Below are 23,529 nucleotides of genomic sequence, written 5' to 3'. Positions count from 1 at the left end.
CATGTTGGCCAGGCTGGTTTTGAACTCCTGACCTCAAGTGATCCACCCGCCTTGGCCTCCCAAAGTGCTGAGATTACAGATGTGAGCCACTGTGGCTGGCCCCAGTTTTAAACTTTATAAAATGTCTTTAACCTTCTCTCTACAGTTATCTCTAGTACTTAAAGAAAGAAAAAGAAAGCAAAAAAAAAATAATAATAAATAAAATAAAATTCAAAGGGCCGGTGTGTGTACTGAGAGGGAGGAGCTGGGAAGATTGATTCTTTTGCTAAATCAGTCATGTGGGAAGAGGAGCATCAAGGAGCTGAGCAAGTCGTGGCAGGCAACACAGAGAATAAGGGAAGCAGACTGGCTGCAGGGCCTACAGGAGGGAAAAAAGGAGAGAAGGGAGGGCCTATCCAAACACAGGGGGAAAAATTGCCCTGGGGGTTTAGCAGATAAAAGGAAGACACATGAGAAGCATCTAGCACAGTGTACAGTATATAGTAGGTTATAAAGTTAATGTGTGGGGTTTTTTTCCTTTTGCTTTTAGTAATTAGGAGACCATTTAAACATGTTAAAATTAATAAATTATTTTTGTAGCGGAGGTGAAACGTGTTGGAGATACCCTTCTAGGTATGGCCACACAGTGTGTCCAGGTAAAAAATGTAGTGAAGACCTCACCTCAAACCCTTTCCAATCTTTGCCTGAAGATAAATGCAAAACTTGGAGGAATTAACAATGTGCTTGTGCCTCATCAAAGGTAAGATTCTGAATGCTTTCCCCACTTTTGTTTAAGATCTAACTTACATAATTTATGGGAAAGCACACAAATATTATATATGCATCTAGATTACCTTTTCTCTTGTATATATATGCACCCATATACCCAATACCCAGATAAAGATATAGAACATTTCCAGCACCCCATCAGCCTTCCTTATGGCCCCTCCAAATAGATAATCCCCAAAGGTGACCACCATTCTGATGTCTATCACCTATCCAGATTACTTTTGCCCATTTTTGAGCTTCATATAAATGGAATCATGCAGTATGTACTATTTTGTGTTGGTCTTCTTTTGTTCAACATCATGTCTGTGAGGTTAATTTGTGTTGTTGCACTTGGGAGTAGTTTATTCTTTTTCATTGTTGTGTATGATTTCATTACATGAATAAACCACACAATTTTAATTTATTCTACTATTGATCGCTCTGTCCTCCAAGGCTGGAGTGCAGTGATGCAATCTCGGCTTACTGCAAGCTCCGCCTCCCGGGTTCACGCCATTCTCCTGCCTCAGCCTCCCCAGTACCTGGGACTACAGGCACCCACCACCACGCCCGGCTAATTTTTTGTATTTTTAGTAGAGACGGGGTTTCACCACGTTAGCCAGGATGGTCTCAATCTCCTGACCTCATGATCCGCCCGTCTCGGCCTCCCAAAGTGCTGGGATTACAGGCGTGAGCCACCGCACCCGGCCTTGGATATTTTCATACATTCATTATACAATTCTACATTTTTGGTGAACTGAAACACTCTTTCTCTTGTGTGGAATTCCAGGAGTGTAATTACTGAGTTACAGAGAATAGAGTTACAGAGAATACATATATTTACTATTAATAGATACAGTCAAATAGTTTTCCAAAGTGGTTGTACCAATTTACACTTACACTGAGAGTTCTACTTGCTCTATATTCTTACCAACACTTGGTAGTATCAGTCCTTTTAATTTTAGCCATTTTGCTTGGGGATAATAGTATCTCATTATAGTTTTAATTTGCATTCCCTTAATGAGTAATGATGTTAAGCACATTTTCATATGCTCATTAGCCATTTGGACATCTTTATTTTTTTGTTTATTTGTTTTGTTTTGAGATGGAGTCTTGCTCTGTCACTCAGGCTGGAGTGCAATGGCATGATCTTGGTTCACTGCAACCACCACCTCCCAGGTTCAACCAATGCTACCACCTCAGCTTCTTGAGTAGCTAGGATTACAGGTGCACACCACCATGCCCCACTAATTTTTTTGTATTTTTAGTAGAGACAGGGTTTCACCATGTTGGCCAGGCTGGACTTGAACTCCTGACCTCAAGTGATCCGCCTACCTCGGCCTCCCAAAGTGCTGAGATTACAGGCGTGAGCCACCATGCCTGGCCTGTTTTGTTTTTTGGGACAGGGTCTCACTCTGTCTTCCAGGCTGGAGTGCAGTGATGTGATCATGGCTCACTGAAGACCCAAACTCCTGGCCTTCAACTGATCCTCCCACCTCAGCCTCCCAAGTAGCTGGGACTACAGGCTCATACCACCATGCACGGCTAATGTTTTTATTTTTTATAGAGACAGAGTTTTGTCCTGTTGACCAGGCTGGTCTAGAACTCTTGAGCTCAAACAGTCCTCCTGCCTCAGCCTCCCGAAGTGCTGGGATTACAGGCATGAGCCACCATGCCTAGCCTAAACATCTTCTTTTATAATGGACCTGTTCAGTCCTTTGCTCATTTTTTTATATTGGGTCGTGAGTCTTTTTCATTAATTTGTGGTAGTTCTTTGTGGTTTCTGGTCCTTCACAAGATACAGATATCCTGTAGGCAAACAGGATAGGCAGATTATCTTCTCCTAGTCTGTGCTTTGCCTTTTCACTCTCCTAAACTGTGGGTTTTCTGTTTTTTTTCCTTTTAAGACAAGGTCTCACTCTGTCACCCAGTCTGGAGTGCAGTGGGGCAATCATGACTCACTGCAGCCTCCATCTCCCCAGCTCAAGCGATTCTCCCGCTTTAGTCTCCTGAGTAGCTGGGACTACAGGAATGTGCCACCATGCCTGCCTATTTATTTATTTATGTATTTATTGAGACAGAGTCTCACTCTGTCACCCAGGCTGCAGTACAGTGATGCAATCTCAGCTCACTGCAACCTCCGTCTCCTGAGTTCAAGCGATTCTCCTGCCTCAGCCTCCCGAGTAGCTGGAATTACAGGCTCATGCCACCATACTTGGCTAATTTTTGTATTTTTAGTAGAGACAGGGCTTTACCATGTTGGCCAGGCTGGTGGTCTTGAACTCCTGACCTCAAGCAATCGGCCCACCTTGGCCTCCCAAAGTGCTGGGATTATAGGCATGAGCCACTATGCCCAGTCTTAAATTTTTTTTTAAAGATGAGGTCTTGCTATATTGTCCAGGCTGGTCTTGAACTCCTAGGCTTAAGTGATCCTTCCACCTTGGCCTCTGAAAGTGTTGGAATTATAGACATGAGCCACCATGCCTGGTCAACAGTGGCTTTTGATGAACAGAAAATGTTAATAGGACTGAGTTGAATCAATCTTTTTATGTCCTTTTAAGAAACCCTGTCTGTCCCTCCCTTCATAGGTTTTTTTTTGTTGTTGTTTAAATTTGAGTTTGTCAGATTGACTCTAGAGTAAACAAACACCAAGGCAAGACAGGGATATGATAGACAAAGTGCTGGCTGGGCATTGGGAGATTTGAGTATTGTTACGCATGTGAATTTCTAATATCTCTGGGCCTCAGTTCCTTATCTATCAAGATAATAATATCTGCCTTGTTAACTTGAAAGTGTTGTTTTTCTGTGAAATACTATGTGTGAAAGTGATTTGAAGAGTTAAATTTGGGGCTGTGGTATTAGTCATTGCCATACTTGAAGATGAAATTGAGTGCCTTGCTCTTATGCAATCATATCGCAGTTCTCTTTTTTTTAATTTAATCTTAGCATATTTTGTCAACTTGATTAGTTGATTTCTTATTTCTTATTTATTTATTTTTTTGAGACAGTGTCTCACTTTGTCACCCAGGCTGGAGTGCAGTGGCACAATCTCGGCTCACTGCAAACTCCGCCTCCCAGGCTCAAGCAATCTTCCCACCTCAGCCTCCCAACTAGCTGGGACCACAGGCATGCACCACCATGCCTGGCTTATTTTTTGTATTTTTCATACAGACGAGGTTTCTCCATGTTGCCCACACTGGTCTCAGACTCCTGAGCTCAAGCAATCCACCCGCTCAGCCTCCCAACGCAGTTCTCATTTTTGTCCTTGAATGAAACTTCTAGGTAAATAAATCCCTCCTTAAACATTAGTGATGAGATATATGGGCCATAGGGGAGGTTAACCTAAAGTCTGTCTTCATTTAATTTTACCCCAAACATTTGAGACAATACAGCGTAGTGGCTTAGAGTGCATACTTTGGCGTTAAACTTCTTTGGTTTGGATTCCAGCTTTTCCACTCCTAGCTGTGTGATCTTGGGAACATTCTTTATCCTCTTATGTCTTATTTTTTATCTGGAAAAATTGAGATAATAATTGTACCACCCTCATAAAATTTTAAGGACTAAATATGTTAACACGTGTGAAGTGCTTAGCATAGTGGCTGGTACGTTGTATATGTAAGCTGTTATGTTATGTATATGTATGTTGCCTATATATGTCCACTGTTATTAACTTCTCTGTGCGAGGCTTATGTTCTGTGATGATACAGAGAGATAAATGGGACACAGCCTCTTCTCCCATGGGACCTCACCTTTAGTACCTATTATATGAGATTGTCAAGTATGGGATGCCTCTTAAATTACACTTGAAGAATGAACACTCGCAGTCCGAAATCCTACCTTTAAGAATTTATCCCAGCTATCTGGAAGGCTGAAGTGGGAGAATCACCTGAGTCCAGGAGGTTGAGGCTGCAGTGAGCTGAGATCATGCCATTGCACTCTAGCCTGGGCAACAGAGTGAGACCCTGTCTCAAAAAAAAAAAAGGGTATTGTTTTGTTTTGTTTTGTTTTGAGATGGAGTCTTCCTCTGTCACCCAGGCTGGAGTGCAGTGGCGTGATCCTGGCTCACTGCAACCTCTACCTCCTGGGTTCAAGTGATTCTCCCGCCTTAGCCTCCCAAGTAGCTGGGATTACAGGTGAGCGCCTCCATGCCTGTCTAATTTTTTTTTTTTTATTTGAGACGGTCTTGCTCTGTCACCCAGGCTGGAATGCAGTGGCGCGATCTCGGCTCACTGCAACCTCCACCTTCCTGGTTCAAGTGATTTTCCTGCCTCTTCCACCTTCCGAGTAGCTGGGATTACAGGCACACACCACCACACCTGGATAATTTTTGTATTTTTTAGTAGAGACGGGGTTTCGCCATGTTGGCCAGTCTGGTCTCAAACTCCTGACCTCAAGTGATCTGCCTGCCTCAGCCTTCCAAAGTGCTGGGATTACAGGTGTGAGTCACCATGCCCAGCCTTAATTTTTGTATTTTTAGTAGAAACAGGGTTTCGCTGTGTTGGCCAGGCTGGTCTCCAACTCCTGACCTCAGGTGATCCTCTTGCCTTGGCCTCCCAAAGTGCTGGGATTACAGGCGTGAGCCACCACGCCCGGCCTCTTTTCTTTTTTTAAAGACAAGGTCTTACTCTGTCGCCCAGGCTGGAGTACAGTGATGTGACACAGTACAGTGTAGTATAGTACATAACTCACTGCAGCCTCAAACTCCTGGGCTTAAATGTTTTTTTCTGCCTCAGCCTCCCAAGTAACTGGGACTACAGGCAGGCGCTGCCACGCTGGGCTTTCTTATTTTTTGTAGAGACCTGGGTCTTGATATATTGCCCAGGCTGGCCTTGAACTTGTGGGCTCAAGCAGTCCTTCCTCCTTGGCCTTCTAAAGTGCTGAGATTATAGGTATGAGCCACGGTGCCCAGCCTAGGTCCTGTTTTTTAAATCTTCTCTTCCTACTGTTATAGAAGAGCCATGTTCACTTCTTCAGTCAGTCCAGAGTCACTGTACTGGGTGACATCAATATTCAGTGGTCCGTAGTGTTCTTTCCCAATGGGCTTAAGTCTTTGTTCTCTCTTATAAGGTTATATCTGATTATATCTGGTGATATAATCTTGCTAAACTCAAACATTTTCACTTATATGTCTGAGTGGCAACATCTCCTTAAATCTGAGCAGGCCCTCGGTGTTCCAGCAGCCTGTCATCTTCCTGGGAGCGGATGTCACACACCCCCCAGCAGGGGATGGGAAGAAACCTTCCATTGCTGCTGTGGTTGGCAGTATGGATGGCCACCCCAGCCGGTACTGTGCCACCGTTCGGGTGCAGACTTCCCGGCAGGAGATCTCCCAAGAGCTCCTCTACAGTCAAGAGGTCATCCAGGACCTGACTAACATGGTTCGAGAGCTGCTGATTCAGTTCTACAAATCCACACGCTTCAAACCCACTCGGATCATCTATTACCGTGGAGGGGTATCTGAGGGACAAATGAAACAGGTATTCTCATTATCCCTGTTGCCCTTCGGGGCCCCTAGGAGTCTGAGGGAGATTCCTCTCATCTACCATTCTGGGTAGATCTGAGAGATACTAGGCAAATTCTTAATTAAACATAATTCCATTTCTGTCTTCTAGGTAGCTTGGCCAGAACTAATAGCAATTCGAAAGGCGTGTATTAGCTTGGAAGAAGATTACCGGCCAGGAATAACATATATTGTGGTGCAAAAAAGACATCACACACGACTCTTCTGTGCAGATAAAACAGAAAGGGTAAGAAGATATAATATAAGCTTTGTTATCTGAGGCTCTGGCAAGAGATGTATATATGCACATATATATATATATATACACCATTTTTATACAATTTTTTTCTTAAAAGCAGAAATGCCTGATAATAATTTAATAAATACAATAACTGCAGTTAGGTTTAGATGACCAATTCTGAATGATACGAGTTTTGAGACTGAATATTTTATTTCTCTTGTATAACAGAAATGCTGATTTCTCGAGTTGTTTTTGTGTCGGGGGGAGTAGGTCAGAAACATGCCAGCTACATTGTGATGATATAGGCAACCTTCTAAGGGGTGCTTTTGTTATTTGTTACTTTTTGCTGCACAGTTCTAGGGTATAAAGAAGAATTTATCTTCCAAATAATTTTATATCAGCATAGGACACGGGTCCCCAACCCCCAGACTGTGGGCTGGTAACAGGCTGTGGCCTGTTGGGAACCAGGCTGCGCAGCAGGTGAGTGGTCAGTGAATGATCATTACCACCTGAGCTCTGCCTCCTGTCAGATCAGCAGTGGTGGAACAGTTTCATCCCAAAACCATCTCCCCGCCCCCCGCTCCCCTACCCTCATCCATGTAAAAATTGTCTTCCATGAAACCTGTCCTTGCTGCCAAAAAAGTTGAGGACTGCTGGCATAGAAGATTCATAGGGCACAGACTTTGAATATTTATAGTGTCGCACTTAAACCACAGTCAAATTACTCAACTTCTCTAAGCCATAATATTCTCATCTGTAAAATGTGGTTAAGAACAATATCTGACCGGGTGCTGTGGCTCACGCCTGTAATCCCAGCACTTTGGGAGGCTGAGGCGGGCGATCACTTGAGGTCAGGAGTTCGAGGCCAGCCTGGCCAACATGGTAAGACTCCATCTCTACTAAAAATACAAAAATTAGCTGGGCGTAATGGTGCACGCCTGTAGTCCCAGGTATCCAGGAGGCTGAGGCAGGAGAATTGCTTGAACCCAGGAGCCAGAGGTTGCAGTGAGCCGAGATCATACCACTGCACTCCAGCCTGCACAGAGCAAGACTCTGCCTAAAAGAAAAAAAGAATTAAAATCCAAAACACCTCTAATCCCCAGGCATTTCAGATAGAGAATGCCCAACCTATATTATTAATAGATAATCTTGCTTCTTTGATATTTTTTAATGACTTTACTTCATCTTGTCCAGGCCCTCTCTGATCCACCCCTAGGAAGACCAGATCTTTCTGTTGCCTAATCGTGTAATCTTGTTTGCCACTCCCAGTATTTTCAAGTACACTCTAGTTTTTTTGTCTCTAATCCGAGGATGAACTGTTTCTTTTTTCTCTTTTTTTGAGATGGAGTTTTGCTCTTGTCACCCAGGCTGCAATGCAACGGCACAATCTTGGCTCACTGCAACCTCTGCCTCCCGAGTTTCAAGCGATTCTCCTGCCTCACCCTCCTGAGTAGCTGGGATTATAGGCGCCCACCACCATGCCCAGCTAATTTTTGTATATTTAGTTGAGACGGGGTTTCACCATGTTAGCCAATCCAGTCTTGAACTCCTGACCTCAGGTGATCCACCTGCTTCGGCCTCCCAAAGTGCTGGGATTACAGGTGTGAGCTGCTGTGCTTGGCCTGAACTGTTTCTTTTTGTTTTCTGAATCAAGGTTGTTTTCTCATTGGGCCCCAGATCCAATCAGCTTAGATTAAAAGGACTGTCTTAAATTAAAAGGGCTGTTTTAAATTAAAAGGGCTGTCTTTAAATTGCTGAAACCATGAGTTAATAGTACTTCTTACCAACTGGGCTTTACCTCTCTGTAACATACACATATAAGAAATCTGTACCTGTGCCCCCAAAATATATAAAAATTTAAATAAAAAATAGACCAGCACATGTCAAATAAAATAAATAAATAAAAGATATGCTGTGAAAAAAAAATAGTACTTCTTAGACTTTGCTAATACAAATTCGTTGAACTCTTGCCTGACCTCTGGGCACAAAACCTCCTGCCACCTTCTCCTTAACTGTTGTCATCTCTCCACCTGTCTGTCAACTTGTTGTCCATGTAGATTTAAGATCTTCTTCAGGCTTGTCTTCCTAAACTATCTATTAAGCTATTATTAAGCTATCTCATAGTTTTATTCTTTAAACCTTTCAAAATTGACAGTTCCAGTTCTTGGTCTACTTTGTACCCTGACATTTACTAATATCTTCAATTCTCTAAGCATGCCTCTTGCCAATCCACTTGCCCATTTATTTTGCCTCTACTCTTAGGCTGATAGAAATTGCTGGGGGAAAAGTGGTGGATTTTATTTTTTTGGGACAGGGTCTCACTCTGTCACCCAGGGTGGAGTGCAGTGGCATGATTATGGCTCATGGCAGCCTAGACGCCCCCAGGCTCAGGTGATCCTCCTACCTGAGCCTCCCAAGTAGCTGGGACTACAGGCACTCACCATCACTCTTGGCTAATTTTTTTGTATTTTTTGTAGAGATGGGGTTTCACCATGTTGTGCAGGCTGATCTTGAACTCTTGGGCTCAAGTGATCAGCTCACCTCAGCCTCTCAAAGTGCTAGGATTACAGGCATGAGCCACCACACCTGGCCAAAAGTGTCTGTTTAATAAAGAACCATATTACAAATTCATGAGAGCAAATCTCAGCCAGGCTTTGGATGCTGCCGTTTTTTCATTTACCCTATTCCCCATAGCATCTGTTCCACACCTTTATACTCTCCTCAAGTCCCCTACCCTATTCATAATAATTCTATTGCCAACAAAGTCCTATCGTCTATTTCCCTCCAAAAACAAGATCTAGAAGGCAAGAATTTTCTCAGCTGCCTCTCCTCTACTTTCAAACTCAGTTACATCTTGTATTTTCCTATCTCCTTCCTCGTATCTCTCCACCTATGCTTTCCTGCCCCCATCCTGTGCTTTCAATCCTAATCCCTCCTGACTTCTCTACAGCCTTACTTGGTTAATTACGCATTATTTTTCAAAATGTCACTCTTTCGTGTTCTGTTGCCTCCTTCTCGCCCTATAAAGGTGGTTTAAATCTTCCTGAGTTCACCTCACCCTGCTTCTCTCTCAGTCTCACTGCTACCTTATCTTTTCCTTTCACGACTAAACTTTGAGAAAAACAATCACTTGACTTTCTATCTGTACTTTCTCACATCAAACTTTAATTTTCTGTAGCCTAACTTCAATTTCAGTGACTCCATTGAAGTTGTTGTCTCAATGACTTGCTCATTTCAAATCTAGAGATATTTTGTCAGATTCCCACACTGACTTCTTTGTAGCACTTAAGACAATGATTGCCTTATTTGGCCTTAGCAAAGTGACTTTCCAGCTTTACTACCCACCTTTGTAATCAGACTTTTTTTTTTTTTTGAAATGGAGTTTCTGTAATCAGACTTTTTTTTTTTTTGAAATGGAGTTTCTGTAATCAGACTTTTTTTTTTTTTGAAATGGAGTTTCTGTAATCAGACTTTTTTTTTTTAAGATAGAGTTTCACTCTGTCCTGATCTCGGCTTGCTGCAATCTCTGCCTCCCGGGTTCAAATAATTCTCCTGCCTCAGCCTACCAAGTAGTTGGGATTACAGGCACATATCACCATACCCAGCTAATTTTGTATTTGTGGTAGAGACAGGGTTTCACTATGTTGGCCAGACTGGTCTCGAACTCCTGACCTCAAGTGATTCACCCACCTCGGCCTCCCAAAGTGCTGGGATTACAGATGTGAGCCACCATGCCCGGCCTGTAATCAGACTTTTTTGATTCCTCTTTCTCCCTCTCCATTAAACACTGATATTTCCCGACATTTCATACTTCTGTCTCTTCTCTTCTCAATTTCAGCCCTCTCTATAGTGTCATCCACTTTTCTGGGCAAATTCCCTTGCTTGTAGATTCCTAAATCTGTATTTCCAGCCCCAATCTACTCTTCAGCTCCTGATCTTTACTCCCAGTTATCTACCAGACGTATTTGCTTAGATTCTCTATAGGCACTGCATCAGTCAAGATAGGCCAAAAACAACCACAAAAACCCAAATCTTAGTGACTTACAAAGACTTGTTTTTTGATCATATTACACATTCATTGTGGCTGTGCTGCAGCTGTGACCCTGCTGTCCTCCCTTTGGAACCTAGGCTGACAAAGAAGCATCTATCTGGAACATTGCCAGTCATCCTGGCAGAGAGGAAAAAAGATACATGACAAGCCATGTGCTGGCCCAGAAGTAACACATTTCAGGCCACATTTTATCAGCTAAAGCAAGTCACCCCTGAGATAACTGGGTGTGGATGTATAATCCTCCCCCAGGCAGGGGCATGAGAATGTTTGGCACCAGTAATACAATCTACCACAGGCATTTCAAGCAAAGCATGTCTAAACCTTCTATTTATTGTTTTATTCCCATCCAAAACCTATTCCTCCCCAATTTTCCTTTTATTCTATTACTTGGCATCACTGTATATTAAGTCAGCCAATCTAGAAACTTCAGAGTTGTCTTTAAATTCTTTGCCCCATTTCCAGTCCCTCCATACGCATTTAGAAAATAGTCCTCTGTGGGCCAGGTGCGGTGGCTGACATCTGTAATCCCAGCACTTTGGGAGGCTGAGGTGGGCAGATCGCAAGGTCAGGAGATCGAGACCATCCTGGCTACCACGGTGAAACCCTGTCTCTACTAAAAATACAAAAAATTAGCCGGATGTGGTGGCGGGCGCCTGTAGTCCCAGCTACTCGGGAGGCTGAGACAGGAGAATGGCGTGAATCCGGGAGGCGGAGCTTGCAGTGAGCTGAGATGGCGCCACTGCACTCCAGCCTGGGAGACAGAGTGAGACTCCATCTCAAAAAAAGATATATATATATATATATATATATATATATATATATATATATATATATATATATATTTAGGGACAGGGTCTAAGTTTGTTCCCCAGTTTGGTCTTGAGCTCCTGGACTCAAGTGGTCCTCCCACCTCAGCCTCCCAAAGTGTTGGCATTACAGGCATAAGCCACCATACCTGGCCCTAGTTTTGACAAATACATACAGTTCTGTAGGCATCACCACAATAAAAATACACAGTCATCCCTCAGAATCCATGGGGGATTGGTTCCAGGACCTGCTGCAGATACCAAAATCCACATATGCTCAAGTCCCTGATATAAAATGGTACAGTAAGAAAGGCATGGTGGTGCATACCTGTAGTCCCAGCTACTTAGGAAGCTGAGACAGTAGGATCACTTGAGTCCAGGAGTTTGAGACAAGCCTGGGTAACATAGCAAGACTCCATCTCAAAAAACAAAAATGGTATAGTAATTGTATATAACCTATGCACATCCTCCCATATGTTTTAAAACAGGGGTGTCCAATCTTTTGGCTTCCTTGGACCTCACTGGAAGAAGAATTTTCTTGGGCCACACATAAAATACACTAACCATAGCTGATGGGCTAAAAAAAAAAAATCACAAACAAATCTCATAATGTTTTAAGAAAGTCTACAAATTTGTTTTTGGTCTTTTTTTTTTTTTTTGAGACTGAGTCTCGCTCTGTTACCCAGGCTGGAGTGCAATGGCTCAGTCTTGGCTCACCGCAACCTCTGCCTCCTGGGTTCAAGTGATTCTCCTGCCTCAGCCTCCCGAGTAGCTGGGATTACAGGCACATGCCACCATGCCCAGCTAATTTTTGGATTTTTAGTAGAGATGGAGTTTCACCATGTTGGCCAGGCTGGTCTTGAACTCCTGACCTCAAGTAATCTGCCTGTCTTGGCCTCCCAAAGTGCTGGGATTACAGGCATGAAAGCCACTGCTCCCGGCCCAAGTTTACAAATGTGTACTGGGCCACATTCAAAGCCATCCTGGGCTGCATGCAGCCCACGGGCTGCGGATTGGACAAGCTTGCTTTAAAAGATCTCTAGATTACTTATAATACCTAATACAATGTAAAGGCTTAAATAGTTGTTATACTATATTTTAAAATGTGTATAAGTTTTTACTGTTGAACTATTTTAAATATTTTTCTAGGTTGCTTTAGTACCAAATACAGTGTAAATGCTATGTTTTATTGTTTTTAATTTTTTTCATATTAAAATTAAATTTTTAAACATGTTAACAATTTTCTGTATTTGTGTCAGGTCTTTAAAATTTATATTTTTATTTTTTTTTAATTGACACATAATAATTATACACATTTATGGGTTACATAGGAATTCTTATACAAATAATGTGCAGTGATCAAATCAGGGTATAATTAGAATATCCAAACCTTTTTAAAGAATATCCACAGTTGGTTGAATTCCTGAATGCAGAACCTGTGGATACCAAGGGCTGAGTATATAATAATTCTGTCATACCAAAAAATCTTCAGGTGTCCTTTTGTAGTTAACCTTTCTCCTTCACTCCCAGCCATTGGCAACCACTGATATGTATTCTGTTCCTACAGTTTTGCTTTTTCCAGCACATCATATAAATAGAATCATAGCCTTTGAGTCTGGCATTTGAGATTCATCCAAGTTGTGTATATATCAGTAATTTGCCCCTTTTTATTGCTGAGTGGTATTTCATAATGTGGATGAGCCACAGTTTGCTTATCCATTTCTGAGTTTAGGGGTATTTGGAGTGTTTCCTGTTTTTTACCCAACTTCCCTTTTCAGCTCCTACTTATAAGGCATGGCTCACCTATTTCCTCCTCATCAGCTTTTCCCAATGCTTCCCATATGCCCTTATGACATTGTGTTACAGTTTATTGTATACACTTTTCATGAAGTCAGGAAGGCAAGTTTATTAGTTCTCTTGATGCCCCTGGCTGTCATCCCCAACATCTGCTGCGGAGCCTAGCAGTCATATGGGTGCTCAAGCAATAACTGGTGAATTGAAAAGGCCTGGATTCCCTTTTCTCCAAGGCATCACCTCTTCAGGCTGTCATATGTAGAACCAGAGAGTTTTTTTTTTTTTAAGGGTAAAATAAATTTAGAAAATGCTATATACTCTATATCCCTTTTAAAGATTATACATGACTAAATAAAGGTTTTGAGAAGTCATACAGTAGAAAAATACTTTTAACTTTAATTTGATCCCATATTTCTCAGGTTTGTTTCACCATAAAATACCTAAACACATCCTGCAAAGCTAATATTCCTAAAGAACACACTTTGGGGAAAAAAAAAATGCTAGAACCAACTAGACTTCTTCTGATCCAGCTAGGAACCCAAGATCACATATGCATTTGATGGAAGGAGATTTTTTTATACTCATAGAGTTATGTATGCATAGGTGTATGATCTTCAGCTTAACGTAACTATAGTTAAAATGGAGCCAAATAAACTCCCGTCAAATTTGTGCCTGTATGCTAAATAAATGTGTTCATACTGAACTCTGCTGTACAGCAGAAGAGGGTGACCAAATAGCAAGATGTAATTCCTTCCGTTGTAATCCATTTCTGAAGTTCCCCTCTTGCCTTCCTAGAAATTTGATTTTCAAATTTTGTCTGTAGAGTTTTTGCTTGGAATTTTAAAAGGGTAAGAGAACATCACCTAATTTTATAGATGATTAGATTGAGGTGTAAAGATAATAAGCTTTGTTCAAGGTATATAGTTGCAAGGCTAGGCCTAGATCTGAAACTGATTTTTTAGTTCCCATTTCAGTGCTTTCTTCCTGATAACCATTTGCCAGTGACTTTTTTTAAATTATTAATGAAGTATTTGTTATTGCCAGGTGTGGTAGCTCACACCTGTAGTCCTAGCACTTTGGGAGGCCAAGGTGGGAGAATTGCTTGAGCCCAGGAGTTTAAGTCCAGCCTGGGCAACAAAATTAGACCCCGTGTCTCAAAAAAAAAAAAAAAATAGCCAGACATGATGGCATGTGTGCCTATAGCCCCCGCTACACAGGAGGCTGAGGTGAAAGGATTCCTTGAGTCCAGGAGTCCAAGGTTGCAGTGAGCTGTGATCCTCCCAGTGCACTCCAGCCTGGGTGACAGAGTGAGACCCTGTCTCAAAAAAAAAAAAAAAAAAAAAAAAAGTACTAGTTATGTTGAACCTGGTAAACCAGTTTAAAGATTCCTTAATCTTTTACTGAAAATTGTGATTTTTTTTTACTCCAAGTAAGCAATAAAACTTTTTTTCTCAGAAAGTTTATCTATCTTAAATGTTAAATGTTTTTTCCCTTTGTGAACATACCACTGTGTCATCTGTAAATACATAATGATGTTGTAACCCAAAGCCACGGGTAAAATATTTTTGTCCGTATCCTCCTGAAGAGATCCTGGAACATATTTGTTTGTGAAAATACTATAGGTTAAAATGGTTGGGCTAAGGGAAAGTTACAGAGGATTCAACATCTTGAATGAAAGTGATTTTCAAGACTTAAGAGACATTTACCAACTTGCTCCCAATTAACACACAAAAGAAAAAAATGGTCTGACCACAGTTTGGCACTTTGATGACTAATTACTTTTTTTTGTTTTTTGTAGGTAGGGAAAAGTGGCAATGTACCAGCAGGCACTACAGTGGATAGTACCATCACACATCCATCTGAGTTTGACTTTTACCTCTGTAGTCATGCAGGAATTCAGGTAATTTGGAAGCTGGTTCAGATCTTTGACTTGATAGGGAGATGTTTGCAAATTCAGCAACTAGCTTGAGTAGACTTGTTATTTAACACTGTGCCTAACTTTGTTAATGCTTGTATCCTAGAATTATCTTTTGGTCTAGGTATCTGCTTGTAGGTGTGCAAGGCAGAAGTATTTCTGAGTTTAAGGAGTAGGTTTCAATTATTTTCTCTTCTCGTGTCATGTCAGAAATATATTAATCAGGCCAGGCATGGTGGCTCACGCTTGTAATCCAAGCACTTTGGGAGGCCGAAATGGGCAGATCACCTGAGGTCAGGAGTTTGAGACCAGCCTGACCAATGTGGTGAAACCTCATCTCTACTAAAAAAAACAAAAATTATCTGGGCATGGTGGCGTGCGCCTATAGTCCCAGCTACTTGGGAGGCTGAGGCAGGAGAATTGTTTGAACTCCAGAAGCGGGGGTTTCTGTGAACCAAGATCGTACCACTGCACTCCAGCCTAGGTGACAGAGTGAGACTCCATCTCAAAAAAACAAAAACAAAAACAAACAAACAAACAAACAAAAAACATTAATCATAAAACTCTCTCCCCAGGGAACCAGCCGTCCCTCACATTACCAGGTCTTGTGGGATGACAACTGCTTCACTGCAGATGAACTCCAGCTACTGACTTACCAGCTGTGTCACACCTATGTGAGGTGCACTCGCTCAGTCTCTATTCCAGCCCCTGCATATTATGCCCGGCTTGTAGCATTTAGGGCAAGGTATCATCTGGTGGATAAAGATCATGACAGGCAAGTTTCTTAGGCACAATAAAGTCTCTTTATATTTTAGTAGCATGTTAAAAAAAAAAGAGCTACAATAGAAAACTTTTTTAAGGATTTAAACTTTCAGAGTTTAAATTGTAAGAAGCAAATAAAATTGCATATGCCTCTGAGAGCTTGTAATGTGACTTTTGGTCCAAGAAGTGCTCAGGCTTGTTTATACTTGTATTGTGTCTCTAAAGGAGTTTAATTTGGAGCTGCTTGTGGTTCTCCCATGGAGCCAAATGCATTTCAGTTCTGCTCAGGTCCTAAGTAGCCTCAAAAAGTGGTCAACACAGTACCCTGGCTCCGGTCAAAGCAGTCACAGGGCTGTGGATTCCACTTCATGCAAGTGAGGAGGCCTGACCAGTTCACTTTGCTTTTGGTACATTCTGGAAAAATACCCCAGGGTGAACCCGGATGTGTGTGTGGGAGTGGGGGCGCAGATGATTCTCACTCTCAAATAGGCATCTCAGGAGAATCAGAGAATCTGTTATTTTGACCTATTCCTGAGCTACTATTAAATAGTTACACAAGCTCTCTGCATTAATTTTCTTTTCCAAATGACCATCTGTGAAGAGTAGCAGTTTCTGGGCTCTTCCCCAAGTCTGAATTCAGCTGCTAAATAGTAGACATTCCACTGCAAGTCTATTTCTGTAAGGGTTGAAAATACACTATTATGGAAAATGTCCAACTGTGGCTTTGTACCTTCCATTCTGTAATGTGCTTTCATTTATTCGGCATATTTATTAGGTATTGACTGTGTGCCTAGTACTGTGCCAGGTGCTAGAAATACTAAGATGAGTAAGACATGTTTCTTGTCCACGGGGATTTTATGTTTCAGTATGGGAGACAATACAGGCAAATATACAACTGACAAGTAGCCCAAGTCAGTACAGATAAAAGTGCAATGGGACACCAGAGGAGAGGCTTTTAGAGAAGATTTCATAGCTGGACGGATAGAATGGCTCTACAAAAAAGAGAAAAGAATTTTCAGGGCAGAGAGAACAAGGGACACAAAGGGGAGAAAGCAAGTGACATGTTTGTACAGTAGCAAATTTTCTTTGGCTGGAGGATATTAAAGGGGAACAAGCAGGTATGAGGCTGGAAAAGTATGTTAAAGCAAGATTGTGTTTGTTAAATGTAAAATGCTGTTCCTGGGATAGAATAGATAGGACTTAACAGTTAATTGGATATGCATGTCAGAGGAGAGGGTGAAGTAAAAGATGGCTAAGATTTTGAGCCTGGATGATAAGGATAATAATCACTTAAAGAGAAAGTCAGAAGAGGGATGGGGATTTACGGCTTGTCAAGCCCTTTATATCACGTGGTATCCTTAAGTGGTATGTTTAGAAGTTGTTGTTACTCCGAAAGACCAAAGTTCAGAGGAGTTATTATGTGTCCAAGGTTATATAGTTAGTGAAGGGAAGACAAGAAGAGACTGGTGGCACAATAGCATTTGCTGGGAATTTCCTATGTTCCATCACTATGCTAGGTACATAGATGCATTCATTCAACTAATGGTTTATTGAGACTTTGTTGTATTATGTGCTAGACACCAAGGATACAGTTGTGAGCAAGGTGGACAAAATTGCTGCTTTCTTGGAGTTTATATCCCAGTGGGAAAATAAATAATTACCCAAGTAATAATTTAATTTCAATTGTGTTTAGTACCATGAAAGAAAAATATAGGATTCTGTTAAAGCATGTTCCAGGTGGCTCTGACCTGGACCTTAAAGTCAAAGAAGATTTCTGTGCAGAAAAATGACATTTGACTGAAGCCTAAAGAAATTAGCCAGACATAGTGGGCAGTGGAAATCTTTATATGAATACTGTTAAGGATTGTGTCTTTGCAGACATTATATTATTTAATTCTTGCAGCAGCCCATTAAAGAAGTTCAGTTGGCCTCGCGCGGTGGCTCACGCCTGTAATCCCAGCACTTTGGGAAGCCAAGGCAGGCGGATCACGAGGTCAGGAGATCGAGACCATCCTGGCTAACATGGTGAAACCCCGTCTCTAGTAAAAATACAAAAAAATCAGCCGGGTGTGGTGGTGGGCGCCTGTAGTCCCAGCTACTCGGGAGGCTGAGGCAGGAGAATGGTGTAAACCCAAGAGGCAGAGCTTGCAGTGAGCCGAGATTGCGCCACTGAACTCCAGCCTGGGAGACAGCGAGACTCTGTCTCAAAAAAAAAAAAAAAAAAAAGAAATTCAGTTGAGTCAACTGATATGTAGAAGGACATAACAAATTATTCAAGAAGCTAAAGCTTAAGCCTAAGATATTCTAGAATCTAGTACTGTTTGTGCTATTTGAAATGTGTGAAGTTTTAAGTGGTCTTCTGTTACACCTGTTTTTTGTTTTTTTTGTTGTTGTTGTTTTTGGTTTTTTGTTTGTTTGTTTGTTTTGCTTTGTTTTGTTTTGTTTTATTCTCTTTACAGTGCGGAAGGCAGTCATGTGTCAGGACAGAGCAACGGCCGGGATCCTCAGGCCTTGGCTAAGGCTGTGCAAATCCACCATGATACCCAGCACACGATGTATTTTGCCTGAGAGTCTCAGAAAAAGAACTCAACCAATTTGGCACCCCATGCAGCCTCAAAATGTTTCAAATGCCTACCGCCTCTAGATCGAGCCAAGTTGACTTCAGGTGGTCTTCTACCAGCAGCTCGGAATAGTTGCACTGAATTTATACTTTGCAGCACTGTCTGATGCGTCAACAAAATTGAGCCATTTTTTTAAAGTAGTAGATACTCATAGATTATCTTTTCTGATGCACTGGACTGAATTTTTACCTCAATGTGCAAAGGCTGATCAGCCTGAACTTTCTAAAGGACTTTACAAGAAGGGTTTCTATGGAATATTTTGCTAGCTGTGGTGTTCACCGCATCCCTCTAGTCTTAGAAGAGAAGATTATTCCTTTTTTCTGTAGTCATTGAGTGGGGTATATGCATAAGTGGGAGAGAAAAACCAAACAATCTACTTCAGTTCAGTGTAACTATTTAATTGTGTGCGTCCATAGACTTTTTAATGAAGATTTCTGACTTTGCCACTGTAAATGCCTTTAATGAGCATTAATTTTTGAAAGTTTTACAGAGTTTTATTAGTTTTACTACTTTATCTTATTGAGCTCTGCAGACTTGTGCTGGTGCAAGTACATGCTGACAGGCAATTTGCACTATATTTGGCTGCAGATTCAAATAGGCAGTTCTCTTATTTGGTCGACTTTTGTGAATGTGTGACATAAACAGATGTAATGCATGTCACAGTGACAGAGATAACACTGCCATGATAAAAGTACTCATGTTTCCCCTATTTGGAAAAAAAAAATTGCTTTTAGTATTTTTCCAAGTTTTCAAAAGTGCCCATTTTATGCTGCTGTGTGGTTTGTTAAATCTAAATGATTTTTAAACTTTTCTCATAGAAACTTAACTTTGGCAATAAACATTTTTTAAGGTCTCTCCTCTTCCCTCCCCAACAATGTAGTTTTCTAGATGAGATTTCAGTATGATTTTATCAGCTATTTCTTATATATCATAATCTGGCAATTTCTGAAACCAGTCAGAAAAGACATATATTTCCATGCCTTTTTAAAGAATTATTTTTACCTGTTTTATATTCACAGTTGGTGTCCTGTCACTTTGTTTTAAAATAAGCTAGAACCAGGATGCTTCCTTATTGGAAAGGCTTTGCCAGTCCTTAAGGTACAATGAGTGATGCTGCAACTTGCAAAAATGTACCAGCATTTAAAATTTCTTTTCCTGGGAATCAAGGTAACTCACACGACTACTTGCAGTACAAATTTTTTGCTTCTTTTTCGACATGAAATGTACTTGGTGGGTTTTCCTTCCTTTAATTAAACTAAAACTGTGTGGAAAAGGTTGATTTTTCTTAATAGATTCTGGATTCCACCCACAGGGAGATGGGATTCCTTTCTTGTCCAAACAAAGGGAGTTGCTCTAAAGTGAGCATCAGTTAAAATGTAGGGGAAAATGTATTCTGTATGTAGTGTAGATAATACTTTGTGAATGGACAACAGTTACATAGTGTCTTGGTAGCACCAGCCAGTGTTTCCCAGCCCAGAGTTTACTGACTTGTAATTCTCTATCCAGGACATCAGGAGTGAGGGATGGAAAAGGGGATAAAAGGCCTGGAGCCACACTCTATATGGCTGAGGAAGGAGCTAGGGAAAGATAGACACAATGGGGTGAAAACAATTTTGCCGCCCCTGCCTGGAAACTGCTGGTGGGGAAATGATGGTGAAGGGTGTTTGCTTGAACTCATGAGACGGTCCAAATCTCATAAACTAGCCTTCTCAAAATCCCAGCAATATAAAGCACTGTTTTTCTTCAGTCGTTTAAATAAACTTGTAAATACATTGAAGTTTACATTTCCATGTGCTGTTGATCAACGGCGCCACCTGTGTTTGCTGAGACTGGTCTCTGAGAGAGTTTTATGTCGATCGAGGCCTGTTGCTCATTAAGCTGAGTGCAGACGTCCTTAATCCCTGCAGATAGTGGGATGAAAGCAAGTTCTGTAAAATGAAGCACAACATAGCCAGGAGTGAAGAGATGGCAGATGTTAATTTCTTAAAATGTTCCTTTTTTTTTTTTGCAAATACCTCACTTGGATAATACAAATCAGGACATGTTGGTGAGGGGCTGGCTGCTTGGCTGCTGCTTTTATTCACACTTGTTCAGGGAGAGCACAGAGAATACCCTTCAGCATGGCCACTCTGGACCCAAGAGGAGGAAAAAACGGAAGCTTTTTTAGGAGAAGGAGGACTTGCTGGAATCCAAGATGTGAAGAACTCTTGGTGGCTGGCTGGCTGGCCAGCGGGCACCACACCTGCACTTGAGTGCCTCGGGCTTGCTTATTAATAACGCACAGAAGAAGCATCACTTCTCACCATCTCCTGGCATGTATGGAGCAGGGAGCAAGGCTATGTTCCCGAAAGCCCTGATTAGCTTGTCTTGCTCTACGCTCGACCTCGAACAATACAGCTTGTAAGACCTCAGTCAGTCCTGGTACACTGGGGTAAATCAGTGTGGTGGTGGAAGAAAAGCCGGGAGGCCTATTTTTATAGGAAAATAGTACCATTAAGGATGCAATGCTGTCATTTTGGACAAAAGGAAAGAAATTTGGAAGAACTGGGATTATTGGCAAAAACTTGCTGAGGGGTGAATCTTTAGAGCTAATCACTGCAGAATCAGAGTTGCAGCAATATGATTGCAAGCAAGTCTGAATGCATAGTTTTACTTTAATTCGGCTTGACAATTTGAATAGGTAACCCCCTCGGGACTGACTGAATCGTTATGCATGTGTCAATCAATGGGAGGTGTGCATTCTCTAGAAGTAGTTTTAGGCTGTTTGGTTTGGTTTTGTTTTTGTTTTTTAAATGCAGCCTGTTGAGGCACTGTCATGTGGTGTGAAAGATTTAAATGTAGCAACGCTAAAGAGTAATAATTTGGGGATAAGAAGTGGGGACATTGGCCGGGCGCGGTGGCTCACGCCTGTAATTCCAGCACTTTGGGAGGCCGAGGTGGGCGGATCACCTGAGGTCGAGAGTTCGAGGCCAGTCTGACCAACATGGTGAAACCCCATCTCTACTAAAAATACAAAAAATTAGCTGGGTCTGGTGGTGGATGCCTGTAATCCCAGCTACTCGGGAGGCTGAGGCAGGAGAATTGCTTGAACCCAGGAGGTGGACGGTGCAGTGAGCTATTACTCCAGCCTGGGCAACAAGAGCGAAACTCTGTCTCAAAAAAAAAAAAAAAAGTGGGGACATTAAGAGAGTGGTGATGACCCAAATGTTGAACCAATTATGTTTTGGTGGTGTTGTTCTTAGCTGTTGAATCCTGAATGGTTTATAAAGTGAACTAGCTGGCTTAATGCAGCCAGCGTTCTGGGCAGCAGAACATATTCATTCTTACTGTAAATTCTATTTGCTGCTTCCAAAGGTGATGATTTTCAAGCAGACATGTTCTATATGGTCTGTGTTTTAGGATCTGGTGCCCAGCCTCTATCAGAGCTTGCCTACCTGGCAAAACTGCCTACCCTTCAAGTGGGAAAATATAATCCACTGTTTAACAAGGCTCACCCTCTCCACCCTGTCCTAACGACCTTTTGTGAATGTGCTGTAATATTTTCTTGCTCAATAGCAAGGTGGTAGCTCTGCTTTCATTTTAAGAAAGTGGAGGCTGAGGGCATTGTATCAATACTGTTGCAACTCCAAGAAGTTTTCCTTGTAAAATTAAAGGAAAGATCTTGTTATTGATTAACCATTTTCTTATGCCTTGCTATTGACATATTCATGCTCTTTCTATGTCTAGTGGCTGAAAATGTTTGCATTTGTTCATTTGACTAATGGTGTGATTTTTGTTTCTATATTATTAGACCTGTAATGTTTTAAAATGTATTTTATTAAATTTGGACTGGATGTATGTCTCTAGCAATACGAGGTACTTTCTAAACTATTAAGGGAGGGGTTGTATCCTCATGTTGAGATAAGATGACGGTCGTTTAAATTTTGCAATTTTTTTGGCCTGCAGGGATATTTTGTGTTTATGTGTCCAAAAAAGGAATAAATTGGCATTCTTGTGCCAAAAGTTGTTTTTCCTGTCAATTGTCTAATAAGTATGCAGTACACTGTAATGGCAACATACATGGTTGCTTTTTAAAAACAATTTCCTCAGTATGAGAAATTTTACAAAGAACAGTGGAAAAACTTTGTGTTTTTAACTCTTGGGTCTCCCTATTTTTAAAAATTGCTATTTGGTATACAATTATTATGTGTCAATTAAAACTAAAATAAAACTTTTAAAAAAGAAATTTCTATTTGAGAATTTTAGAAGAGCTTTTCAGCAACACTTCACTTATGAAAACTTTTACAAAATTGATCAGAGTTCTGGATATGGCTCTTAATGGGAAGATCTATTTAAGCAATGCTTGAGAAGAATCTGCAGTCTCCAGAGGGCAGTGTGGCCACATACTTTATAAGACTTAACTTCTCCAGAGGAGAAGCTGCTCAAATTCATCCAACCTGGGGCTATCCAGTCTCATCTTTAGAAAAATTCTCACCAGCAAGTCCTTTTGCTAAGTCGTGGCAGGGACAATTCCTTAGGGAATTTATAGTTTGCCAGAGGAGAAAGTTCTGCATATAACTCTACTAGAAGACGGTTGTACTATCCATCTGTGTACTATCTCCACCATATTTATCAGTTATCAAACATTTATCATGAACTGGGTACATGTCATGTACTGCCTAGGTGCTGGGAACACAGAAGAGTAAAAAATTATTCAAATAATTCATTCTAATTTGGCATGAGATGGAGGAAGAGGCAGCGAGATTAACACTGAGTGCCTACTATATGTCAGTCACTTTATTTATTTATTTATTTATTTTTGAGACGGAGTCTCGCTCTGTCGCCCAGGTGCAGTGGCGCGATCTCGGCTCACTGCAAGCTCCTCCTCCTGGGTTCACACCGTTCTCCTGCTTCAGCCTCCCTAGTAGCTGGGACTACAGGGGCCCACCACCACGCCCGGCTAATTTTTTGTATTTTTAGTAGATTTGGGGTTTCACCGTGTTAGCCAGGGTGGTCTCAATTTCCTGACCTCATGATCCGCCCATCTTGGCGTCCCAAAGTGCTGGGATTATAGGCGTGAGCCACCATGCCCGGCCTATTTTTTTTATTTTATTAT

General features: G+C 41.4%; 1 protein-coding gene across 3 annotated transcripts in view; it reads left to right on the top strand.

Annotated features, from left to right (window-relative positions):
• The window catches only part of LOC101129709 (protein argonaute-4), a 49,734-nt gene extending 27,075 nt beyond the window's left edge, over nucleotides 1–22,659 (top strand). Inside the window, exons 13-20 of one of the 3 annotated variants that reach the window (XR_008681082.2) lie at nucleotides 580–739; nucleotides 5,906–6,221; nucleotides 6,357–6,491; nucleotides 14,935–15,036; nucleotides 15,627–15,826; nucleotides 18,273–18,478; nucleotides 19,454–19,601; nucleotides 20,473–22,659. Coding sequence is in view for 2 of the 3 variants with exons in the window: in XM_055391616.2 (XP_055247591.1) it covers nucleotides 580–739; nucleotides 5,906–6,221; nucleotides 6,357–6,491; nucleotides 14,935–15,036; nucleotides 15,627–15,826; nucleotides 18,273–18,381 (1,022 nt within the window). In the remaining variant the exon portion in view is untranslated. Of the gene's footprint in view, nucleotides 1–579; nucleotides 740–5,905; nucleotides 6,222–6,356; nucleotides 6,492–7,827; nucleotides 8,536–14,934; nucleotides 15,037–15,626; nucleotides 15,827–18,272 lie in introns of those variants that run through there. The other 2 variants (XM_055391616.2, XM_055391621.2) reach the window with 2 other exon arrangements.
• Nucleotides 22,660–23,529: the final 870 nt, after the last annotated feature.

This window comes from Gorilla gorilla, chromosome 1 (assembly GCF_029281585.2).
Source record: "Gorilla gorilla gorilla isolate KB3781 chromosome 1, NHGRI_mGorGor1-v2.1_pri, whole genome shotgun sequence".
Classification (NCBI taxonomy): Eukaryota; Metazoa; Chordata; class Mammalia; order Primates; family Hominidae; genus Gorilla; species Gorilla gorilla.
The sequence above is the reverse complement of the archived record's forward strand: the minus strand, read 5'-3'. Positions and strand labels throughout refer to the sequence as shown.